Source organism: Heloderma suspectum, chromosome 9 (genome assembly GCF_057233095.1).
Source record: "Heloderma suspectum isolate Gila_16-S chromosome 9, 16-S_ref, whole genome shotgun sequence".
In the NCBI taxonomy this organism is placed as follows: domain Eukaryota; kingdom Metazoa; phylum Chordata; class Lepidosauria; order Squamata; family Helodermatidae; genus Heloderma; species Heloderma suspectum.
Window position 1 is genome coordinate 4869554 of NC_139466.1, and position 19940 is coordinate 4889493.

Below are 19940 nucleotides of genomic sequence, written 5' to 3' on the forward strand. Positions count from 1 at the left end.
GCTCTCCAAGGTGCTGATGCCCCGCTGACATTGGAGCCACCAGCCTCCACTGGAGGTAGAGGAGATATTTTGCATGCAAAAGGTTCCATCCCTGGAATCTCCAATTAAAAGGACTCCAGCAGCAGTTGATGGCAAGGACACTCCTCTGCCTGAGACTTTGGAAAGCCGCCACCACTCCAGGTAGACAACTCTGGCTAGATGGATAGATCGTCTGACCAGGTACGAAGGCAGTTTCCTGTGTTCCCAGTAAGAGCCATCTCCCATTACAAGCCTCAGCTGCGTTCACTCCCACCCGTCAGCTTCTTGGTTCAGGCATAAGAGCCAACAGTGATGTGTGTACGCGAAGTGTCCTCTTTGCAACAAAGAATCTCGTGCTTGAATATGCTTTTTCCTCCTCCCTCCAAAACCCCTCTCCTTTTGTGTCATGTTTTTTTAGATTGCAAGCCTGTAGGCAGGGACTGCCTTATTTCTTAATCTTTGTAAACTGCTCTGGCAGCCTTTCTGGTGAAGGGCAGGATAAAAATGCTATAGATACAGAAATGCATAGTAATAAATCAATCCCAAGAGAGCCTCTGGCTCACACAGAGGGAAGGGGGCTAAGGAGCCCTTTACCTGCACTGCAGCTTGCAAGGGAGAAAGCTGCTAGTGCAGGGAGGAGCCCCTGGGGACAAAGGGCTCCCTGGAAGTTGGACAAGAAGCCCTTGGAATCCAGACTGAGCTTATTTCTGTTTTAAAGAAAGGAAGAATAAAAGAAAGACCTGCTTTGTTTCAAATCTGAGAATCCCTGGCTTCTTATTCCGCACACCCAGCCCCACTTGGAAATCTACTGGCACGGGTTTCTGCAAACACCCCCCCCCCCCCCACACACACACACACAACTCTCCAATTAAAAAAGAAAGGGAAAAAAAGTTCCAACTACAGATGGAATTCCCTCCACAGCATGTTAACTTCGCCATTTCTGTGTGAAGCTGCAGTGATCTACACGAGTTAATTTGAGCGAATGCCGCATCGAAGGACTGCCTTTATTATTACAGTTGCTGGAGAAACCAGAATTAATGCAATGGATGGCACACCAAAACCTCATCCATTTGATGTAAATCAATGCATCGCACATTTAAATTGCTCTGCTTTCTTTCAGGAAAGTACATTGAAGTGATTCATTAGGCGTTGTTCTGTTCGCAAGAAACGGAGCAATTCTCTTCGGCACGCTGGAGCATCTCTGGTAGTCAAATTTAAAAAGCAATCAGGTGTACTAATATCTTCCTCTTGCAGCCATTTACATCAGCCGAGAACACGATTCCTGACAATTCCGATTTAAATGAATGAGGGGCAAATTAACCTCAGCTAATACACGTCGGAATCAAAATCTGCACAGCAAAGCTTCACCACCACCTACATTTTATTTATTTAAAAACCCACCCATTATTCTCCCAAGTTCAAACGATATTTGATAATTTAATATAACACACTGACAAGTTCAGAACAGATCGCAAGCCATAAATATGAATCTCCCCTACAGCTTAGATGTATTTCAGTACCATTGCAAGCAATCATTTATAGCACCATTTTAAAATTTATAATATCCCCGAAAAGCAAAAAGAATGTTGCTTGATGTACAGAAAAACTGCTTCAGCCAAGCACTCAAAAGCTTTGCTTATGCGTGGAAATCATCCACTCCTAAATAAGAACTGGCACAAATGACAGATTGGATGAAATGAAACATAATGAATAATTCGTGCTAGCTCAGAGCACCAAGCAAACTCCAGCAACCTATCTTCCCACAAAGCCACGCTTTTACCTTTATACAGATGCAAGCCATTCAGGAGTTTTTCACCACTAGAATCATGCAGCTGCTTTTAAACATGTCAGTAAATACTCTGCAACCAGAATCCAGACAGGGAGAGAATAAGTTCCCAGGCCAGCAGATGTTTACTGTGCTTAAGGGCACGATCCTAAGCATGTTTAGACAGAAAAAAGTCCTACAACTCCCAGCATTCTTCAGGCAGCCATGCTGGCTGGAGAATGCTGGGAGATGTAGGACTTTCTTCTGTCTAAACATGGATAGGATTGTGCCCTAAGTCCCACCAGCACCATCAAACTTAATTAAACGGCACATAATTATAAGTCCAAGGTCAGCATCTAACGGTGTCATTCCGCAAACCCAAATAGTGCTAGTGAAGCTCCACTGAATCTTTCTGTTGCACAAGTGGTCGCCCATTGAGCTTGCACAACTAGCTGGGCAAGCAGTTGCACAATGGCTTGCACTAGAGTTCTGCACAATGGCTTGCACAACGCTCCCCTGAGATCTTAATGGTATAGGGCGGGATACAAATGTTTTAAATAAATAAATAAGCATAATGCACAACTGCTTCGGCAACCGTGCTTGCACAAATGTAACTCTAGCTGGATTCTTCTCTTGCGCATAGTTCAGAACCTAGCTTCTGCTAGCAGAACATCATGTGTGCTAATGGAACAACCCAGTTGGATACTGCCCAATAGGTGCAGTATTTTGGTCTATGGGTCTGCCTCTGGTTTAGGGGGACTTTTCAAAAGGTTTATTAAGAACAGGAGTTGCCACATGTTATCAGAGAACGTAGAAACGAAAGAAAAGCCCTGCTGGATCAAGCCAAAGGCCTATTTTGCCCCGCACTCTGCTCTAGGGATGGCAGAGAATTCCCCGAACTCCATGGCAGAATGGCCTGCCCCCCCGCCCCCCCCCGTGGATCCCCCCCCCCCCGGGATGAGACTTACCTGAGGCAGATCTTCGGGTGGCGGCAGCTCTGGCGGCGGCTTCGGTGGCGGTGGCGGCCGGTCTTCTGACCGGCTGCCGCCGCCGCCATTTCCAGTGTTAAAAAAAAAAAAGATGTGATAGGCTACGTAAAGATTTACGTAGCCTATCATGGCTAGGTTAAAACAAAAACAAAAATGACAAGATAGGCTACGTAAATCTTTACGTAGCCTATCACGTCTGACTTTAAAAAAAAAAACACACACGTGTATGCAAATGGCGGCAGCTATGGCTGCCGCCATTTGCGTTCCTTATTTTGGCCCGTCTTAGTCTACATAAATATTTACGTAGACTAAGATGGGCCAAAATAAGTGAATCCGCTACACTATTTGCGTTCCCCTTATTTTCGCCATCTTAGTCTATGTAAATATTTACGTAGACTAAGACGGGCCAAACTAAGGAATGCAAATGGCGGCAGCCGTAGCCGCCACCATTTGCGTACGCGTGTTTTTGTTTTGTTTTTAAAGACAGATGTGATAGGCTACATAAAGATTTACGTAGCCTATCACGGCTGACTACAGGGACGCAAACAGCGGTGGCTACGGCCGCCACCATTTGCGTCCCTGCTAGCCAGCAGCCGGATGTCCGGCTGCTGGCGGAGCCGGCCGGCAGCTTTGCGAAATCCCTGTGGAGCGGAGCCAGCCGGCCAGGATTCCGGGGGGAGGGACAGAGCGCCTCCCCCCCCCCAGCGGAACCCGGCGGAGCCAGGTAAGGCCAATTTCGTACATCCTTACTCTGCTCCCACGACAGCCGACCAGAAGCTCATGGGAAGCCCGCAAAAGCAGGGCGTGAGGGGAACAGCACGCTCCAGCCAGTGTTCCCCAGAAACTGGTATAAAGAGGCAAGGGAGGCAATATATAGTCATCATGAGCTAGCTGAACACTCGGTACTGGTGGCTGCTGGCACTTGGCTGTCGGGAGGTTGCCCCTGCCACCTTCTGAAATCCTCAGGCAGCCAGAGCATCAACACGCAGACAATAGGGCTCTTTTCCAAGGCTTTATTCCCATTCAACCTAATGATGCTTACAGATGCTAAGTGCTTGATCCTAGGAGTGAGACTTAAGAAAGCTGCCTACTCGGGGGTTCTAGCCTTAGGAATCAGTTGATCTCCATTTGGAGGGGAAGGCAGGAAACCTCTGTACTTATGGGCTAGGAGGAGAGAGTCCACCCCTTTCCTGTGAGGCATCAGGGCACTGCTGTTGCTGTCGCGCCAAGCGGGCTGAGCGCCTTCTCTCAGCACACGCCATCTCATAGAATCATAGAATAGTAGGGTTGGAAGGGGCCTACAAAGCCATCGAGTCCAACCCCAATCTCCCGCTTGAAGCTGCACAGGCTCTTAGCATCCAGAAACTGCTGTTGCGCCTCCCTCTCCCTGCCAGGGTCACTATTACTCTCAGGAATGTGAACTGGGGGGGCTCTCCACCTGGCTGCTCCTCTGAACAGCGCTCAGCTTCCTCTCCCGCGGTTTCTATCTCTTCCTCAGAATCAGAACTGCTTTGGGGCTCTCTGGGCTCCAATCCAACCCTGACATTGGGGTGGGGGAGAAGGATCCCCTATTGCAGGCACAGCTGCTCCTTGTCCCAGAGTGATGGATCTCTCTTTCTCCGGCCTCGTGGTTTTCTCAATTTTCTCTTCCCTCTCACTGTATTCACTTCAGACACAGCTGAGAATCCTACACACAAAAAGGGGAGGGGGAATATTTTTTTGCTTAGAGCAGCAAAACTGAGCTAGCACTGTTATGGAGTGAGAAATGTTATTCACAGCTCATTTGCATACATTGGTTTAATCAGCAAACAAAAAGAAGATGACACAGGAATAGTAGGGATAAGCCCCCCCCCCCACTGTCAGATTAACACCCAAGAAAACAATTTAGTCAACTCAGCAGATAGGAAGCAGTGCTGATATAACTCCATATTCCACTTCACATACAGCTTTATGACAAGCTAGGGATGTCGGAGAAATCTGAAAAGGACTCAAATGAGTCTGGATTTGCGGATCCTGCAGCAAACCAGCTTTTTTCGAGGCATGCAAATTCCATGGCCTCGAGGACCAATTTTTCACATTCGTGCTGATTTGCACTTGCACTAATGTGCACTAACTTATGTGCAGTAGTTCGTAGAATCATAGAATAGTAGGGTTGGAAGGGGCCTATAAGATCATCGAGTCCAACCCCATGCAGATCAGCGCATTTGCACAAGTTCATATTAGCACGAATGCGCACTTGCAAATTAATGCAAGTAGAATGAAATGCTGGTTTAAAAAATGCAGTTCTGTCAATGAGGGGATGATGGAACAAAAGACATCTGACAATTTGCAAAACACAGGCAGAACAGATTTAACAAGATTTGTACATCCCTGCACAAAACACCAGCATCCCATAATATGGCAAACTCCTTACACAGAATTCTTAAAGGGAGGATCACTCCAATTAATTTTCTTAGCCCTAACAGCTACTTGGACATGCTTGGCACACAGACACCAATGGCTACTAGCCATAATGGCTACAAGATCAGAGGTATCCTGTCTCTGTATACCTATTGCTGGGGAACATGGGCAGGAGGGAACTGATGTCCTACTTGTGGGCCAGCATCTGGATGGCCAGTGTGGGAACAGACAACTAGACTAGACAGGCCTCCGGTCTGATCCAGCAGGGCTCTTTGTATGTTCTTAAGGCCGGGGGCCAAGGTTTACAACCAGTGTCTGGATCAGGACCTTTGTATCACATACCCAGCAGACCTGATGAATGTGCCAGTATGCTAAAAGTTACCAATTTCTTTCTGGATGCAATTCGAGGTGCTGGCTTTCACCTTTACAACCCAACAGCAGTGTGGCTCCCGCAGTACGGCTCCCACAGCACAAGCCTGCCCAAACATTTGCAGAGCGCCTCCGGAGACCCTTCTCCAGGGCCCCCCCACCTTCCGAAGTCCACCTCCATCTTTGCCAAGCCCCCTCCCTGCCAGTGGGAGCACACACCACAGGCTGTAGTTTCATCAGTGGCCCTTTGCTGGTGCATGCAGACACACACAGCAACCCAAGTAACTACCTGGGTTGCTTTCGTGGACAGGGCTGGTGACCATGTAGCAGCGACAGCAGAATATTCTAAACAGAAACCTTGCGTTACGGGCCTATGAAGTTGCCGTTTCTGGCCGCTGCCCATTTGTCTGCTCCGTTGTTGTCTCAGATCTTCTGTCTCTTTCCTTCCCTCCCCAAAATGTATCCGTGGGACTCGTGAGCATTATTGATGGAAGAGGACTATTAAAATGACATCTACCGCAAGAATGGGGAAACATACTTGACAACTGAAGTCGCTTTTAAAGGCAATTGCACTTTCACCCCCCATCACTGCCATCAAAAATTAGGGTGATTCTGAGTGACTGGAGAGCACTGCAAACCCACCTTGAATTCCAGAGGCAGGCACAGCTCCACTACAGCCAAGGGACATGAGGCCTAGATGGTGCGGCGCGTGGGCAGGACTGCATGCTTCCCCACCCCATCTGGTGTCAGGGCCCAGTGGGGTCAGAGGCAGAGGGCACAATCCCAACAGGCTGATAAAGGGCCAGAGGCAGATGACACAGCAGGCAAGAGATTGAGACAGGTGTCCACATAGTACCTTCCCTCACCGACAAGTTGCTCAGATTGAGGAACGAAGGTCTGGAGCAACAGCTACATAAAAGCGATGGGTGAGGATGACATTTGGTTCATTTTTGGTTAAGAACGTACCAAAACTTGCAAGTTTCTTCATAAACAGGACAAAAAGGACTTCAGGTTTGTTTTTAAAATATGGAATGCTGGAGAAAGCAAAACTCACTGATTCGCCCATGAAGGCAGAGGGCTTTGAGTGCTGAGCTCTTAGCAGTCTGGGTTTGAATCTCTGTGTATTCAGCCATGTTCGTGGCCCTGAATTAAGGTCTCTTTTTTTTCCATACAGGCTCCTTATCTTCAATAACTACATGACAGGCACGCACAACATGGTCCTCTCCACGCTAGGAAGAGCTGTACCTCTTGAATTGGGCCAGAGCAGACGGCTGAGAATTTCATTCGATTTGTTCTTTGATAAGCACTTGCCAAAATTGGCACATTTCTTCATAAGTAAGATGGGGTGGGGGGACCGTGAGATTTTTAAAAAAACGTAATATGGGAGAAAGCACAATTGAAATTCATCCATTCCTACTAGCCTGCCCCAACCTGGGGGACTCCAGATGTATTGGACTACAACTCCCAGAATCCCCTAGCCAGCACAGTGGCAAATCAGATACTTATGGGAAGTCCGCAAGCAGGACATTAGCCACCTCTCACTCATGCTCCCAGCAACATGGATACAGAAGCATGCTGCCTCTGACACTGGATTTATCTAGGTTAATCATCATGGCTTCTCCCAATGAGTTCTAGGGATTCTAGTCTGGTGAACATAAGAACAGCTGTGCTGGATCAGATCAAGGGTCCATCTAGTCCAGCATTCTGTTCACACAGTGGCCAACCAGCTGTCGACCAGGAACCCACAAGCAGGGCATGAGCACACCAGCACCCTCCCACCCATGTTCCCCAGCAACTGGTGCACACAGGCATACTGTCCCTGATACTGGAGGTAGCATTTAGTCATTGGGACTTGTAGCCACTACTAACCTTCTCCTCCATGACTTTGTCCAGTCCACTTTGAAAGCCATCCAAATTGGTGGCCATCACTAATTCGCAGCCCCCAGTGAATGCTGGGAATTCTGTTTGAGACTCTTCCTCAGGCCTCCACTCCCCAAGGTTCCCTGCTGAGAGGGAGTGACCATTAAACCACATTAAAATTTCAGCCTCCATTTACACGCTCAGCTTCACTTCCACTTGTGTCAGCTGTGGCAGATGGTGCTACAGATGGGAGAAGAATTTGCATGGCTTAGCACACCTTTCCCCAGCCTGATGCCCTCCAGATGTGCTGGATTGCAATTCCCATCATGCCCAGGCAGCCTGGGCCATGGGCCAGCATGGGCTTAGGATGTTCTCAGCAGCTTTCACAGTGTAAGGTTTCATTTCAATTTCTCCTTACGTGCATTTGCTCATTATGCACAGTCATGATGACCTGAGATTATTGCTGTTGGGTTGTTGTCATTGTTAAGGAAAACTCAGCTAAAGATGTAGGAAAGCTTGCAGGAGCCTGTGGTATCTTGGAAGCCTCCAGCATAGCTTGTCACACACTTGTCCTGTCTTAACCCAACTGCTACTGTTGCTGGTGGTGGTAGTTTGTTCCCCGCCTCCCTACCTGCCATATGCAATGTGACCCCTGGATTTATTGCTATAGACAACTTAGGTAGATGCTTTCTATAATAATTAGCTGAGGCTGGGAAAGCTCTCAATTCCCTGACACTCTCTTGCCCAGTTTTTTTTTAAAAGAAACAAAACAAAACAAAAAGCACCAAACTCACAGAACATATTGTTTTCTGCTCTCTTTGCCAGAAGCTTTGTGGTTTCTACAATCAAATTACCCCAGAAAATCACATTTTCTCCCTAATCCATTCTCCTATAATAAACCCCCAGGGACTCGTTGGTGTTTCAGATATCCATCTAAAGGTCTGCTGCAAAGGAGACCAGAATTCCCAAGTCACCACTGCTTGAAACACGGCAGCATGCCCAACTTCCCAGCTATACGGGGCTGCTCCAAAAAGGCTCTTCCTCCTCCTCTGCTTTGAAGGGTTGGGAAACAAGTGCCCGTCGACACCGGCAGACCACTTTGTATCCTTCAGAAACAGAGAAATACGGAACAGCCCCTGCTCACAGAACTTAGCCGCTTCACCCTTGGCCCCAAACCAAGTCAGACACATCTCCGCTTCCATTCAGCTCGTTAAGTGTCTTGTTCCTTGAGCAGCCCGTCTCTGTATCTCAGTTGCTGGGAAACTCGAGCGGGACGGTGCTATTGCACTCAGGTCCTGGTTGTGGACTTCCCATGGTCATAAGAAGAGCCATGTTGAATCAGATCAGGGGTCCATCTAGTCCAGCATTCTGTTCACACAGTGGCCAACCAGCTTCCTGTGGGAAGCCCACGAGGCGGACATGAGTGCAACAGCACCCTCCCACCCATGTTGCCCAGCAACTGGTGTACATAGGCAGACTGCCTCCAATACTGAAGGGAATATATAGCCATCATGACTAGTAGCCATTGGTAGCCTTCAGTGGCATCTGGTTGGCCACCGGACAAACAGAATGGTGGCCTAGATTAGGCCTCTGGTCTGCTCCAGCACAGCTCTTCGTATGTCCCTACTAACACCTGCTCTCTCAATACTGCCTTTCAGATTTAATTTACATTTTTATCCTACTCTTCCTCCAAGGAGCTCAATGCAGTACACACAGATGGTGTCCCCAAACTTCTATTCTCACACCCACCCTGTGAGGCAGAATCCTGAGAGACAGTGACCTGGTTAACACATAACACTAACCCATGGTTTATTTAGCCCATGGGTTGTTGAATTCTGGGTTGTTGTGATGTGTGAACATGGCCGCACTAACAAGTCATGGTTTGTCAACCACGAACAACCCAGAAAAAGAACCCATGGTTTGTTGTTGGGTTGAGGATTCTGGGTTGTTTAAACCATGGTTGTCATTGTGTGTGAACCCAGACCTGTGGGTTGTTTCACAGACAAGAGTAGTAAAAACAAACAAACCCAGCTGTTCTGCATGCCAGTGCTACAGTGCCACAAACTAATTTGGTATACAGGGAGGGAGCAGGCAAAGGAGGAGGGAAACAAACAACCCAGGGATTAAGGAAACAAACCATGGTTTGCTCAATCATCTGCCAGGCAAACCCTGGATAGGACAACAAGCCATGGGTTAAAGAAACCATGGGCTAGCATTATGAATGAACCAGGACAGTGAATGGCCGAAGACCACTCAGTGACCTTCATGGCTGAATGCAAATTTGAGCCCTTTGCAGCAGACCTTTAGATGGATATTTTAAACACCATCAAGTCCCTGGGGGTTTATTATGGGAGAATGGATTAGGGAGAAAATGTGATTGTCTGGGGTAAGGCTGAAATCCTATGCTTGTTTAGGCAGAAAAAAGTCCTACTTTTCATGGGAATTGTTTGGCTAAAGGACAGCATACAAACATACAAAACAAACAAACACTTTAAGACTGATCCAAAGTAGGTTCACCCCGGAAATGGAAACAGGATTGGGAGAGCCACTGGAGACACATTCCTGTGGCCAACATGTCTACACTACAATTTTAATCCACTTTCAAACCTGGTTAACTGTCATAGCTGGTTAAATGGGTTATCCTGGGAATTGCAGATAATAACGAGGCTGATGTCTTTAAGCACAGAATTACAGTTACCATGATTCACTGGGGCAAGTCATGACAAACCGGTTCCAAATGCATGGCATAGAGAAGTGGCCTGAGTTGCCTTTCAAATAAAAATATCAGATATTGATCCCATCTATACTCACCTTTCTTCAATGGAGTTCAAAGTGGTGACACCTCAACACTGTGAGGAAAATCAGGCTGAGAGGCAACAAACTGTTTTCCAAGGGCCACCCAGTGAACTGCTTAGCTGAGCAGGAGTTGAACCCAAGTTTCTAGATGCAGGCAAAAGTCTCTTGCTGAGGAAATCCACCATGCCAAGCACCTGGGTAAAATCCAACGCAAGTCCTGCTTAGAGCAGACTCATTGGAATAAATGGGACTTAAGTTAGTCATGACTAACTTAAGTCCCATTCACTTTAATGGCCTACTCTAAGTAGGACTTATTTTGGATTTTACCCTCTGATTTCAGAGAAACATTTTAAGTAAGCGCCTTCCTTCCCCCACATAGTTAACTAGAACTCTTTAGAGAATCCTGCTCTCCACAACAAGAGTTCACCGCTGTGCATTAACACGTCACAGACTCTACTGCAGCATTTAAGAAAGATCTGGAATGATTTGCTTCTGACACAAAGAAAAGCTCCTCAAGCTGGAGGAGAAAGAGCCTACCTACCAGAGAACTTCCCCAGTAGTTTCATGACAAAGGGATCTCTTTCAGTGTATATGAGTTAAAGCAATCCGTTATAGGGATTATGAGAATTCTGTTTTTGCTCACAAAACATTCGAAGCCCTGAACGCAAGCACAAGGATACGTCCGCTGTAAATATTCATAAACTGTCAAACACGCGCTCATGTCCTTCTCGGTCCCGATTCTCAGTCTGATTTGTGCAAATTTCCTAATTTGCACAGATTTGGGGAAACGTGCAAATCTCCCATTCGATCATTGCTCAATTTGTGCAAGTTTCCCATTCGCGCAGAGCCATGATCGCAAACAGGAATCAGGAACGAGAAGAGTGGCGATCTCATCCTAGCAAACTCAAACATCGCTCGTCCGCTTGGTTACGCAAGCCCAGGAAGTTGCAAGAAAAGGAGAGCAAGGAGCTGTGTTAAGTACTAAGGGCGCAAACCTATGCAAGTTTAGACAGAAAAAAAATCCTACAACTCCCAGCATTCCCCAGCCAGCCCTGCTCCCATCAGCCCCAGTCAGCATGGCTAATGGTTAGGGCTTATGGGAGTCGTAGTCCAGCAACTTCTGGAGGGCTACAGGTTTCCCATCCTTGGGTTAGAGTTTCAGACCAGAACTGGGGAGAACTGAGTTCAAATCACTATGCAGCCATGAGGCCCATGCTTGACCTCAGGCTAGTAACTCTCTCTCTCTCCCTCTCTCTCTCTCTCTCAGCCTAGCCTACTTCACAAGGTTGTTGTGAGGATACAATTTATTGATCTAGGTCATTTATAAAACCACCTTTCAAGATAAACTCCTAAGACAGCATCCAATTAAGATCTTGCTGTTGGCTACTTCAGGCTTCCCCAACCTGGTGCCCTCTAGAGGTGTTGGACTAAAACACCCACATCCCCAGCCAATGATGGGGGTTGTAATCCAACATTTTTGGAGGGCACCGGGTTGGGGAAGGCTGGTCTGCTCTGGCAGGCCTGCTACCCATTTTTATGATGATGGGGCCTTTTGCATGCAAGGCATGTGCTCTACCACTACGGTACAGATATATATGCGCATATGATAATAACGTTTTCTGCTAAGTCAGATTACTGGCCCACCTGACCCGGTATGGTCGACTCCTACTGACAAGCTATAGAAAGATTTTCAGAGGAATCGACAAGTAGCATAAGAATACAGGTAAGCCCAAATGGAACGTAGGCCTGTGGCTCTATGCAGCATCTACACCAGGGATGGAGAAACATCTGCCCAGTGGAGACTCTTTGGATTCCTCCAGGGATGGCACTTGGCCTCCAAGCCTCACCGCCTGGAGGAATCCCCGGTGTTATCTCCGATCTTTGATTGGAGATAACCAAAGGGATGCAGGGAGCGTGGTGCCAACCAATTCTGTCCATGTGCCAGACACTGCCCCTGTGAAAGCAACACGTGGCATGCGAAGCTGGAGGCTCAGCTGCCTTGGGTTCCTCCCAGCACTGGCTGAATCCCTCACTCTATGCTGAGAAAGGCATGGAACTCCATGCCTCTCTCAGCTTGGTGAAAGGCGAAATGGACAGGGGCGGGGAGATAATGTCAGAGGTCGTGGCCATGCCCACTGATGTCATCCAGCCCACTAAGGGGGACAGTGGGGGGCAATTCAGCCCCCACCTCAAACATTTTCTGCACTCCTGATCCATACATGCACACACACAGAGAGAGCTTTTATTTCTGCCTGATCTCAGCGCAAAGAACTTTGGCTAATCCCTCACCAGCTGGTGACTGTTAAATTGACAGCACAAAGAAAATGAACACAAGTTCATCTAACAGGTGTGAGGAGGAGGGAACAGAATGGTTGTTCACACCCTTGTTTCCTTTTTTAGCAAGCACAAGCTGCAATCACAATAATTGCTCATCAAGAAGATAGTGTTTTGGAAAAAAGTGTCACCATTGCTATTAAGCAGGCTGTGCAATTATTTTATTAAAATGTTAAAAAAAAGAGTACATAGGCAGTGAAACTTATGTGTGTGTGTGTTGTTTTAAAATGCCTTTTAAGAAGCAGAAACTCTGCCAAAGTTCAGCACAGCAGGGCTTCGAACTGGCTTCTGCTTGGCCCGGGCATCGCAAGCTGCTACATGGTTCACATCAGTTGCCAAAACATTTCACTAGCCCACATGTCAATACATATATACCTAAATTTAGTCATCAGTGGCACATTGGCTGCCAACAACCACCAACTCTCTTTGCATCTGCAAAATAATCTCTCCACCTGATCGCCTGGAAGCGCATCTCCTTCGCCACAGGTGACCAAGTCCTCAGCTATGTTCAAATCTCCATTAAAGTGATGTACGTAAGGGTGTGACTAATTGTTGAGAATGTGAGCTATGAGCCTGAGGTGTCTGTTTCAAATCTTAGCTTCCTTAGAACACAGGAAGCTTCCTTATGGCAGGTCATTTGAACACCTAGCCCAGTATGGTCTCCTGCACCTTTCCCATCACTGGCTAGGGACAGAACCAGAGATCTTCTGCATACAAAGCAGGGGCTCTACTTGCTGAGTTACGGTCCTTCCCTAACAGGGCCTCAGACGAGTCCTCCCTGCACTTCAAACATGGGCGATTATATGTTTACTTATTTCTTACATTTCTATACTGCCCAACAGCCAAAGCTCTCTGGGCGATTCACAAAAATGAACTACACTGTCCTACTTACAAGGCTGTTATAAGGATGCTATAACCATCCTTTTGTTGGGCATAGGCCAAGGAATGAAGCAGCTCAAGAGTTTTTCAGCTGATTTCCCCACAATTTACAACATGCCTTTCCTCAATCTTGCATTTGCTTGTCAACAAGAAGTTCTGACAAAGGAAAGAGTCGCTCTTATTTTACTTATAGTTTTACTCATTGCACACCCCTCTCTTTCCCCAAAGCAGGCACACCAAGCTTGGGGAAGGGAGGAGAGGGTTCGGTACCATTCAGAAACCTATTCAACAAAACTGGTAGCTTCTGTTTCTGCCTATAAATTCAACTGTAGACTTGAATTAAATAAAGGATTGAGGAGCACAGTTAAGAGCCTTTCTTCCTCAACGGATTTGCAACTGAAAAGCGACTCCAAGGAGAGAGAAAGAGAAATTCCAAAAAGGCACCCAGAAGACAAAGAAAGGCTGGAACACACAAACAGGCCAAGAGATCTCATCTTGGAAGGATGGCAGAAAGTCATGATTCTAAGCCTTCTCCATAGATGGCAGCGTGGTGTCAACCAGCGGAAAAGAAATTCTAGAAAGGCGCACACACAATCAGTTTCAAATAAATCTGTGCTTTGACTTGACGGTTCAGATACTGTGGGGCAGAATAAATATTAAGTAGAAACACTGTCAGTGTCTCTGCCAGCCACAGAATATCACAGCGTGGCTTCTTATATACACACACACATTCTGTCTTTCACAGGCTCCTACCTATGTAATAATAATCACATACAAAACATCTTAAGTCCCAGGCACATAAGCTTTTTAATTACAAAGGTAAATGATAGCAATCAAATACTTCTTTTAAGGCATCCCAAAACACTGTTTGTAATGGGGACTATTCCCCTTACCCACAATTCTCATTATCACTAATGGCTAAACTTTGTTGTTGTTTTAAATGATGGACCAATTGCTCATATCTAGCAGATTCAATCCCAGAAAGTGCCAAACAGAAAACCCAAATCCAGTTCAGGAGCAAGAAGTTACCTTGCTTCTTATGGCAAATAATTGACAGTGTTCAAATCCATGGCTTTCTAAAAAAAAAAAAAAAAATTAAGTATGCCTGGCTGGCTTTATTTTGTGCCAGTGCTGCAGCTTTAGTTCTGATAACAGACCCAAAAGAAACAGGGAAGGATTGGCAAAGAAAACCTGGAAATACATCACCAGGTGGCTGATTTGCAGAGCGATTTGTCCCTCAGAGCCAACAAAGGAAACAGAACCTACCAAAGGATCAGGTCCCATTTGTATGGGGTAGAAAGTAAAGAACCCCAAGGAGCCACCAGACAAATGCATCTCAAACAGTGGGCCTTCTAGAACTGGCACAGCCAAAACTGCTCATAAGACATGACTGGGACAAACCACAGGCTTTGTCTGAGGATCCCTGCTGAAGATGAGTGGAACTGCCTGCACATTTCTTTGTTCCAGACAGCCACTTTAGGAAGGGTCCCTGCCTCGCCTGTGGCACTGTAAAGCCCTTCTTTCCTCTTTACAGCCTCCTAAAGGAGCTCCGGTTGGCCCAAATACATATGCAGCTCCATCTTCAAGCGTTTGGGATTCAGTGCTTCGGTGCTGATCTGTGCATGTTGTGCTTGTGATCTCAACACATTTCACACATCAGAGCGACTCAGAATGCACCCGGGGGGGGGGGGGATCTCCTGGCGCATTATCTCACTGTAGTCAGAACAGGTTTCCAGCCCCAGACAGAAGATCTTTTATATCAGGGACTAAGCTCGGTAAAGGTAACGCAGGTGCCAACACACAGAACAAAGAGCAAACAAACAGACACGACATTAAATTATTGGGAGAGACCCTGGACTTCAGGAACGCTCATGCCATCCGTCTCCCAAAATGGGCCCACTCGGCAACAGCAGCATTTCGCTATTAAAAACTGCACCTCTGTATGCTCGGTGGGAGCTCTGCTTTTGCAGTACAACCGGCAAACTGCTATCACACTTCCTGAGACAAAAAGGGCTGGATTGGCAAGCATAAACCTCTCGTGTTCTCCCAGCTGATTGTCTGTAGACGGGCCGAACAAATGGAGGAAATCAGGAGACTCAAGTAAAGCCAAAACTCTAGGAGGAACAAATGTCTTAGGTGAGGAATGGCGCCTCTCTCGCGGTCTCTGGAAAGCAAGGAAGAAATGAACTTTGCATCTTTCACATTTATATCTATAAATATATAAATATGAAAGGTTCAGGTTCTCTGTCCCTATCACGCCAAGCACTAAATATACTGCTCCCATTGGAAGTGGGGAAAGGGGAGAATGCAATCCCAGACGGAACACACACGCGCATGCACACTTTCAAAACCAAAGAATGAGGCTGCAAGGATCAGCAGTCTTACCTTCCCTAACTACAGCGCACATCAACAAGAGATGGAGAGTAGCCTTTCCAGAGGAAAGTGCCTAAAGACATTACAAGACCAGCTTGGCCCGCAAAGAGGGGTTCACCTGGTCACCCTCCCAAACTTGCAACATCTTTAACTGTCTTCCCACTGGATGAGGTTATCTACTACAGTGAGACACCTGAAACCATCAGACAATTGTACTGTTGCTGAATGCAAACAGCTGTTTTGGACATTACTGCAATATGATGAAACAATTTTGGGCCATCTTGGGGGGAAGTTAGCTGACAGGCAGGATGGTGATTTTTAGAATAGGGAAGAAAGTTGTTCATGAGCCTGCAAAAAATTCTAAAAATTTCCTAGATGCCTAGGACTTTGAATCTGCTTGGTAATATCTTCTAACTCGTTGTAGTAGAAGAATCTCTCTGCAAATAGAACAGGCCTAAAAGAAGAGATAGGTGCCCCTTCTTGGACAGTAGCTGTATACATTCAGTTTTTCATTTTTGGGGCTCGATCTGAGTACTAGCCAGTGGGCAACTTAACCTTGCAGTTAGAAAGAAGCAAATATTTGCCTAACATAAAAGAGCAAGATCACCGTTTAAAACCAACGAAGAAAAACCAAACACCATTGCTGCACAGTCCTAGATATTCCACTTCTGTGACTGACTTTAATGACAATTTCTCATAACTGAGACTGAAAAGCAGGGAGAAGAAAAGAGGTCAAGTATTCTGTGGGACTAAATATCCTCTCCAGTAAGAAGGGGCCCTTTTACCCAGAAAAAGGTGCCTTTCACAGCCTCCTCGCAAATGCAATGTGTGGTCTGCAGAGTTCAGTGGCTGGGTTTAGGCCCGCGAGAGGGCCGGATTCACCCTCGCAGCTGTTTTAAGGCTTTCGCCTTAAACACCACGCACATACACCCCGGCTACTCAAAAACAGGCCCCGCTGGCTTGACTGGGACGTGCCTCCAGGTGAGCACCCTTCAGAACACGCAGGAGACGATCCCCGGAGCCTTGGTTCGGGATCGGGCCCCCGACTCTGCAGACGGCGTCCGCTTGTTTGTTTACAGCCGGTCCCCCGCTCCGTCCCCCCGTGCTCCGAAAAGGGGCTGCGCGGAGACGAGCGCACCCCCTTCGCAGGCCAGCGCGCGCAGCGCCGTTGCGCCTTCACGCGGCGGGGGCCCCGCCGCCGCCGGTCCACGGGGCTTCCCTGCCAGGCCAGCGGGCGCCCGGCCGCCGCCCGTCCCCCAGGGCCTGGGGGGGCTCGGCTCGCGGCCGACGGGCCCGCGCCCGCCTCACCTGGTGGGTCGCAGCTTGGCGTCCTTCTTGCTGTCCACCACGGCCGGCACGCAGTTGGTGAGCTCGGTCCAGTCGGCGTGCAGCCCGCAGCTCCAGCCGGTGGAGAAGCGCGAGAAGAGCCACGTCTCGCGCTTGCCCGGCCGCAGGCAGGTGCACTTCTTCTGGCCGGCCTTGCACTCGCACGGCTGCTCGAGCTGGATGTTGCGCACCAGGTGGCGCCCGAAGGTGGTGCCGCCCGTCTTCTGGATGTGCAGGAAGACGATCAGGTCGTCGCCGGCGATGTGGAAGTCCACGCGGCGCAGCAGCTCGGCGGCCGAGAAGTTGAGGCGCGGCACGAAGCGCGCCGGGCTCTCGTCCTCCGCCCGGTACGGGTCGCCGCCGCCCGGGCGCGAGAGCGCGGCCGGCGCGGAGGCGGCGCGGCCGGCCAGGCGCTGCCGCAGCTGGCACTCGCTGCCCGGGCACACGTACTGCAGCACCAGCCCGCCGAAGAGCAGCAGCATCAGCAGCGCCAGCAGCACGCGGTGCCAGCGCTCCTCCATGGCCAGGGCGGGCGCATCGCCGCCGGCCCCGGTCACCGCTCGCCGCCGCCGCCGCGCAGCGCCAGAGCCGCCGCCGCCCACGCCGCCGCCGCCGCCGCCGCTACCTCCCCCATGCCGTCCGGGCGGGCCCCGCTTCCCGGCCGCGGCGGGCGCGCCTCGCCAGGGCGCGCGGCCCGAGCGCACCGGGGCAGCGCCGCCTCGCCGTCGCTCGCTCCTGCCGCCGCCGCCGCCTTTCCCCGGCCTCGCTGCTGCTGCCGCTCGCAGCTGCTGCCGCTGGCACCGCCGCTCGCCGACTCCGCCGCTCGCCCGCCCGCTGCGGCTCCAGCGCCCGCCCCCGGCCCGCCCTCGACGGCTGCAGTCCCCGCCCAGGAGCGGCCTCTCCCGCAGAAGCCTTTGTCCTGTGCAACGCGCGCCGCCTGCCTGCCTGCGTCCCTCCCTCCCGCCCCCCACCCCGGGCTGGCCTCTTCGGAGGCGAGCGGCGCTGCGCTGCGCTCCTGCCCGAGACCTTCCCGACCGAGGCGCCCCTGGCCACGGAACTGGGAGCCCTCCCGCGCCCCGATCCGCCGCGCGCCCCGGCCCAGGCGCTCTCGGGCGGCGCGGGCTCTTGCCCCACCGCCTTGCCAACTCGTTGCGCGCCGCTGGCGCCGCAGGCCCCCTCCCCGCCCGCCGGGCACCTCGCCCTCCGCCAGCCGCGCGTTCCTCCCTGCCCCGCCTGGCCTTTCCCTGCCGCGCCGCAGTGTGGGACCCTCCCCGGCCACCTCCACCTCCTCCTTGGCCAGCCTTTCATCCTGCCTCCCTCGAAACCCACAGAATCTGCGCCACCCCTGGGCTGGTGCTTTAGGTCTACTTTCCCCAAGCAGGTGCCCCCCAGATGCGTTGGATGACAATCCCCAGCATCCCCCAGCCAGCCATGCTGGCTGGGAGATGCCGGGAGTTGCAGTCCAGCACACCTGGAGGGCACGAGGTTGGGGAGGGCTGGCCTCAGGTCAATCTTGGGGGTCACCCCAGGACACCCCATGCAACTGGAAACTTGAGACCAGGGTCCACTTCGACCAGTGTTCTGCTTCCCAGGGTAGCCAGTCTGATGTTCCCCTGGGAAGCCTGTGAGCAGGGTGCGAGGGCAAAAGCCCTTCCCGCTGAAGGAATAGCCCTGTGTGCCGTGAGCATGAAGCTCAGAGGTAAATCGCTTCTGCATATGGAGAGCCAGGGTGGTGTAGTGGTTAGAGTGTTGAACTGGGACCAGGAGATCCAGGTTCTAGTCCCTGCTCAGCCATGAAGCTCACTGGGTGACTTTGGCCCAGACACTGGCTGTCAGCCTAGCCTACCTCACAGGGTTGTTGTGAGGATACAGTGGAGAGGAGGAGGATCATGTACATTACCTTGGGCTCCTTGGAGGAAAGGCAGGGAATGGAACAAATAGGGGTTTCATTTTGAACTACCCTGCCTAATGAGAACACCCAAAGAGCCCTGCTGGATCACAACAAGGGCCTGCTCAGGGAACCCCGAAGCAGGACCAGAGGGCAGCCACTCTTCTCTGGCTGCTGTTTCCCAGCAACTGCTTTTGCGTGGCATTCCCTGCCTCTTGCAGTTCCACGTAGCCACTGCGAGACCTCTGCTCCTCCATGAATTTGGCTAATCCCCTTTTAAAGCCACCTGGGAAAGAGCATTCTGCCCCTCTGACCGTCCCATGCTGGCAGCCCTGAAATGCTGCACATCCCTTCGTTCCCCTTGACACGCTCAGGATGGCTCCAGAATCAGCAGAGACCCTCCTGTCCCATCCCTAATGTGTAAGAACGGACATCGAGCTTATTTTTTGCCATCTGCATTCAGACCTCCAAGGGCACCGCTTGTCAGTTTCTGGGGTGGGGTGTGGAGTGGCTTTATTTCCTTCCTAATACTTTCTACTTTCCTAACAAGTATATTGAGAATGAGCTGCCATGCAGGCCATTTTGCCAAAATGAAAACGAGGGAAACGTCCAGCAGACTTGCTCCCATTTGAGAGTTCCGTCTCCCCCTAAAATAAATGGCTGTGCCCTGTTGTGGACATTTCAGATCTCAAAAGTGGAGTCTTTCCACGCTTTAACTGCTGAGCGGTCCAAGGGAGGGGTCGAGGTCGGAGTGGCATATCTACTCTTGGCCTTGGTTTGTTTCACTTTATGACGTAACTGTGCTCTACTGACTTTTTTTTTAAAGTACACAAAAACATAAGACGTTGGGAGGAACTCTAGATTTGACTGCAAATACGTGAGAATTAAAAGGAAGCTGAAATGATGTAATGTTGAATCAAAATTAATATATACCATTGAAGAC

General features: G+C 49.7%; 1 protein-coding gene across 1 annotated transcript in view; it reads right to left on the reverse strand.

Moving 5' to 3' along the window:
- HS6ST2 (heparan sulfate 6-O-sulfotransferase 2) overlaps window positions 1–17630 on the reverse strand; it is a 229874-nt gene extending 212244 nt beyond the window's left edge. The window contains exon 1 of the mRNA XM_084813589.1: window positions 17092–17630. Coding sequence (XP_084669715.1) covers window positions 17092–17630 — 539 coding nt within the window. The remainder of the gene's footprint in view (window positions 1–17091) is intronic.
- Window positions 17631–19940: the final 2310 nt, after the last annotated feature.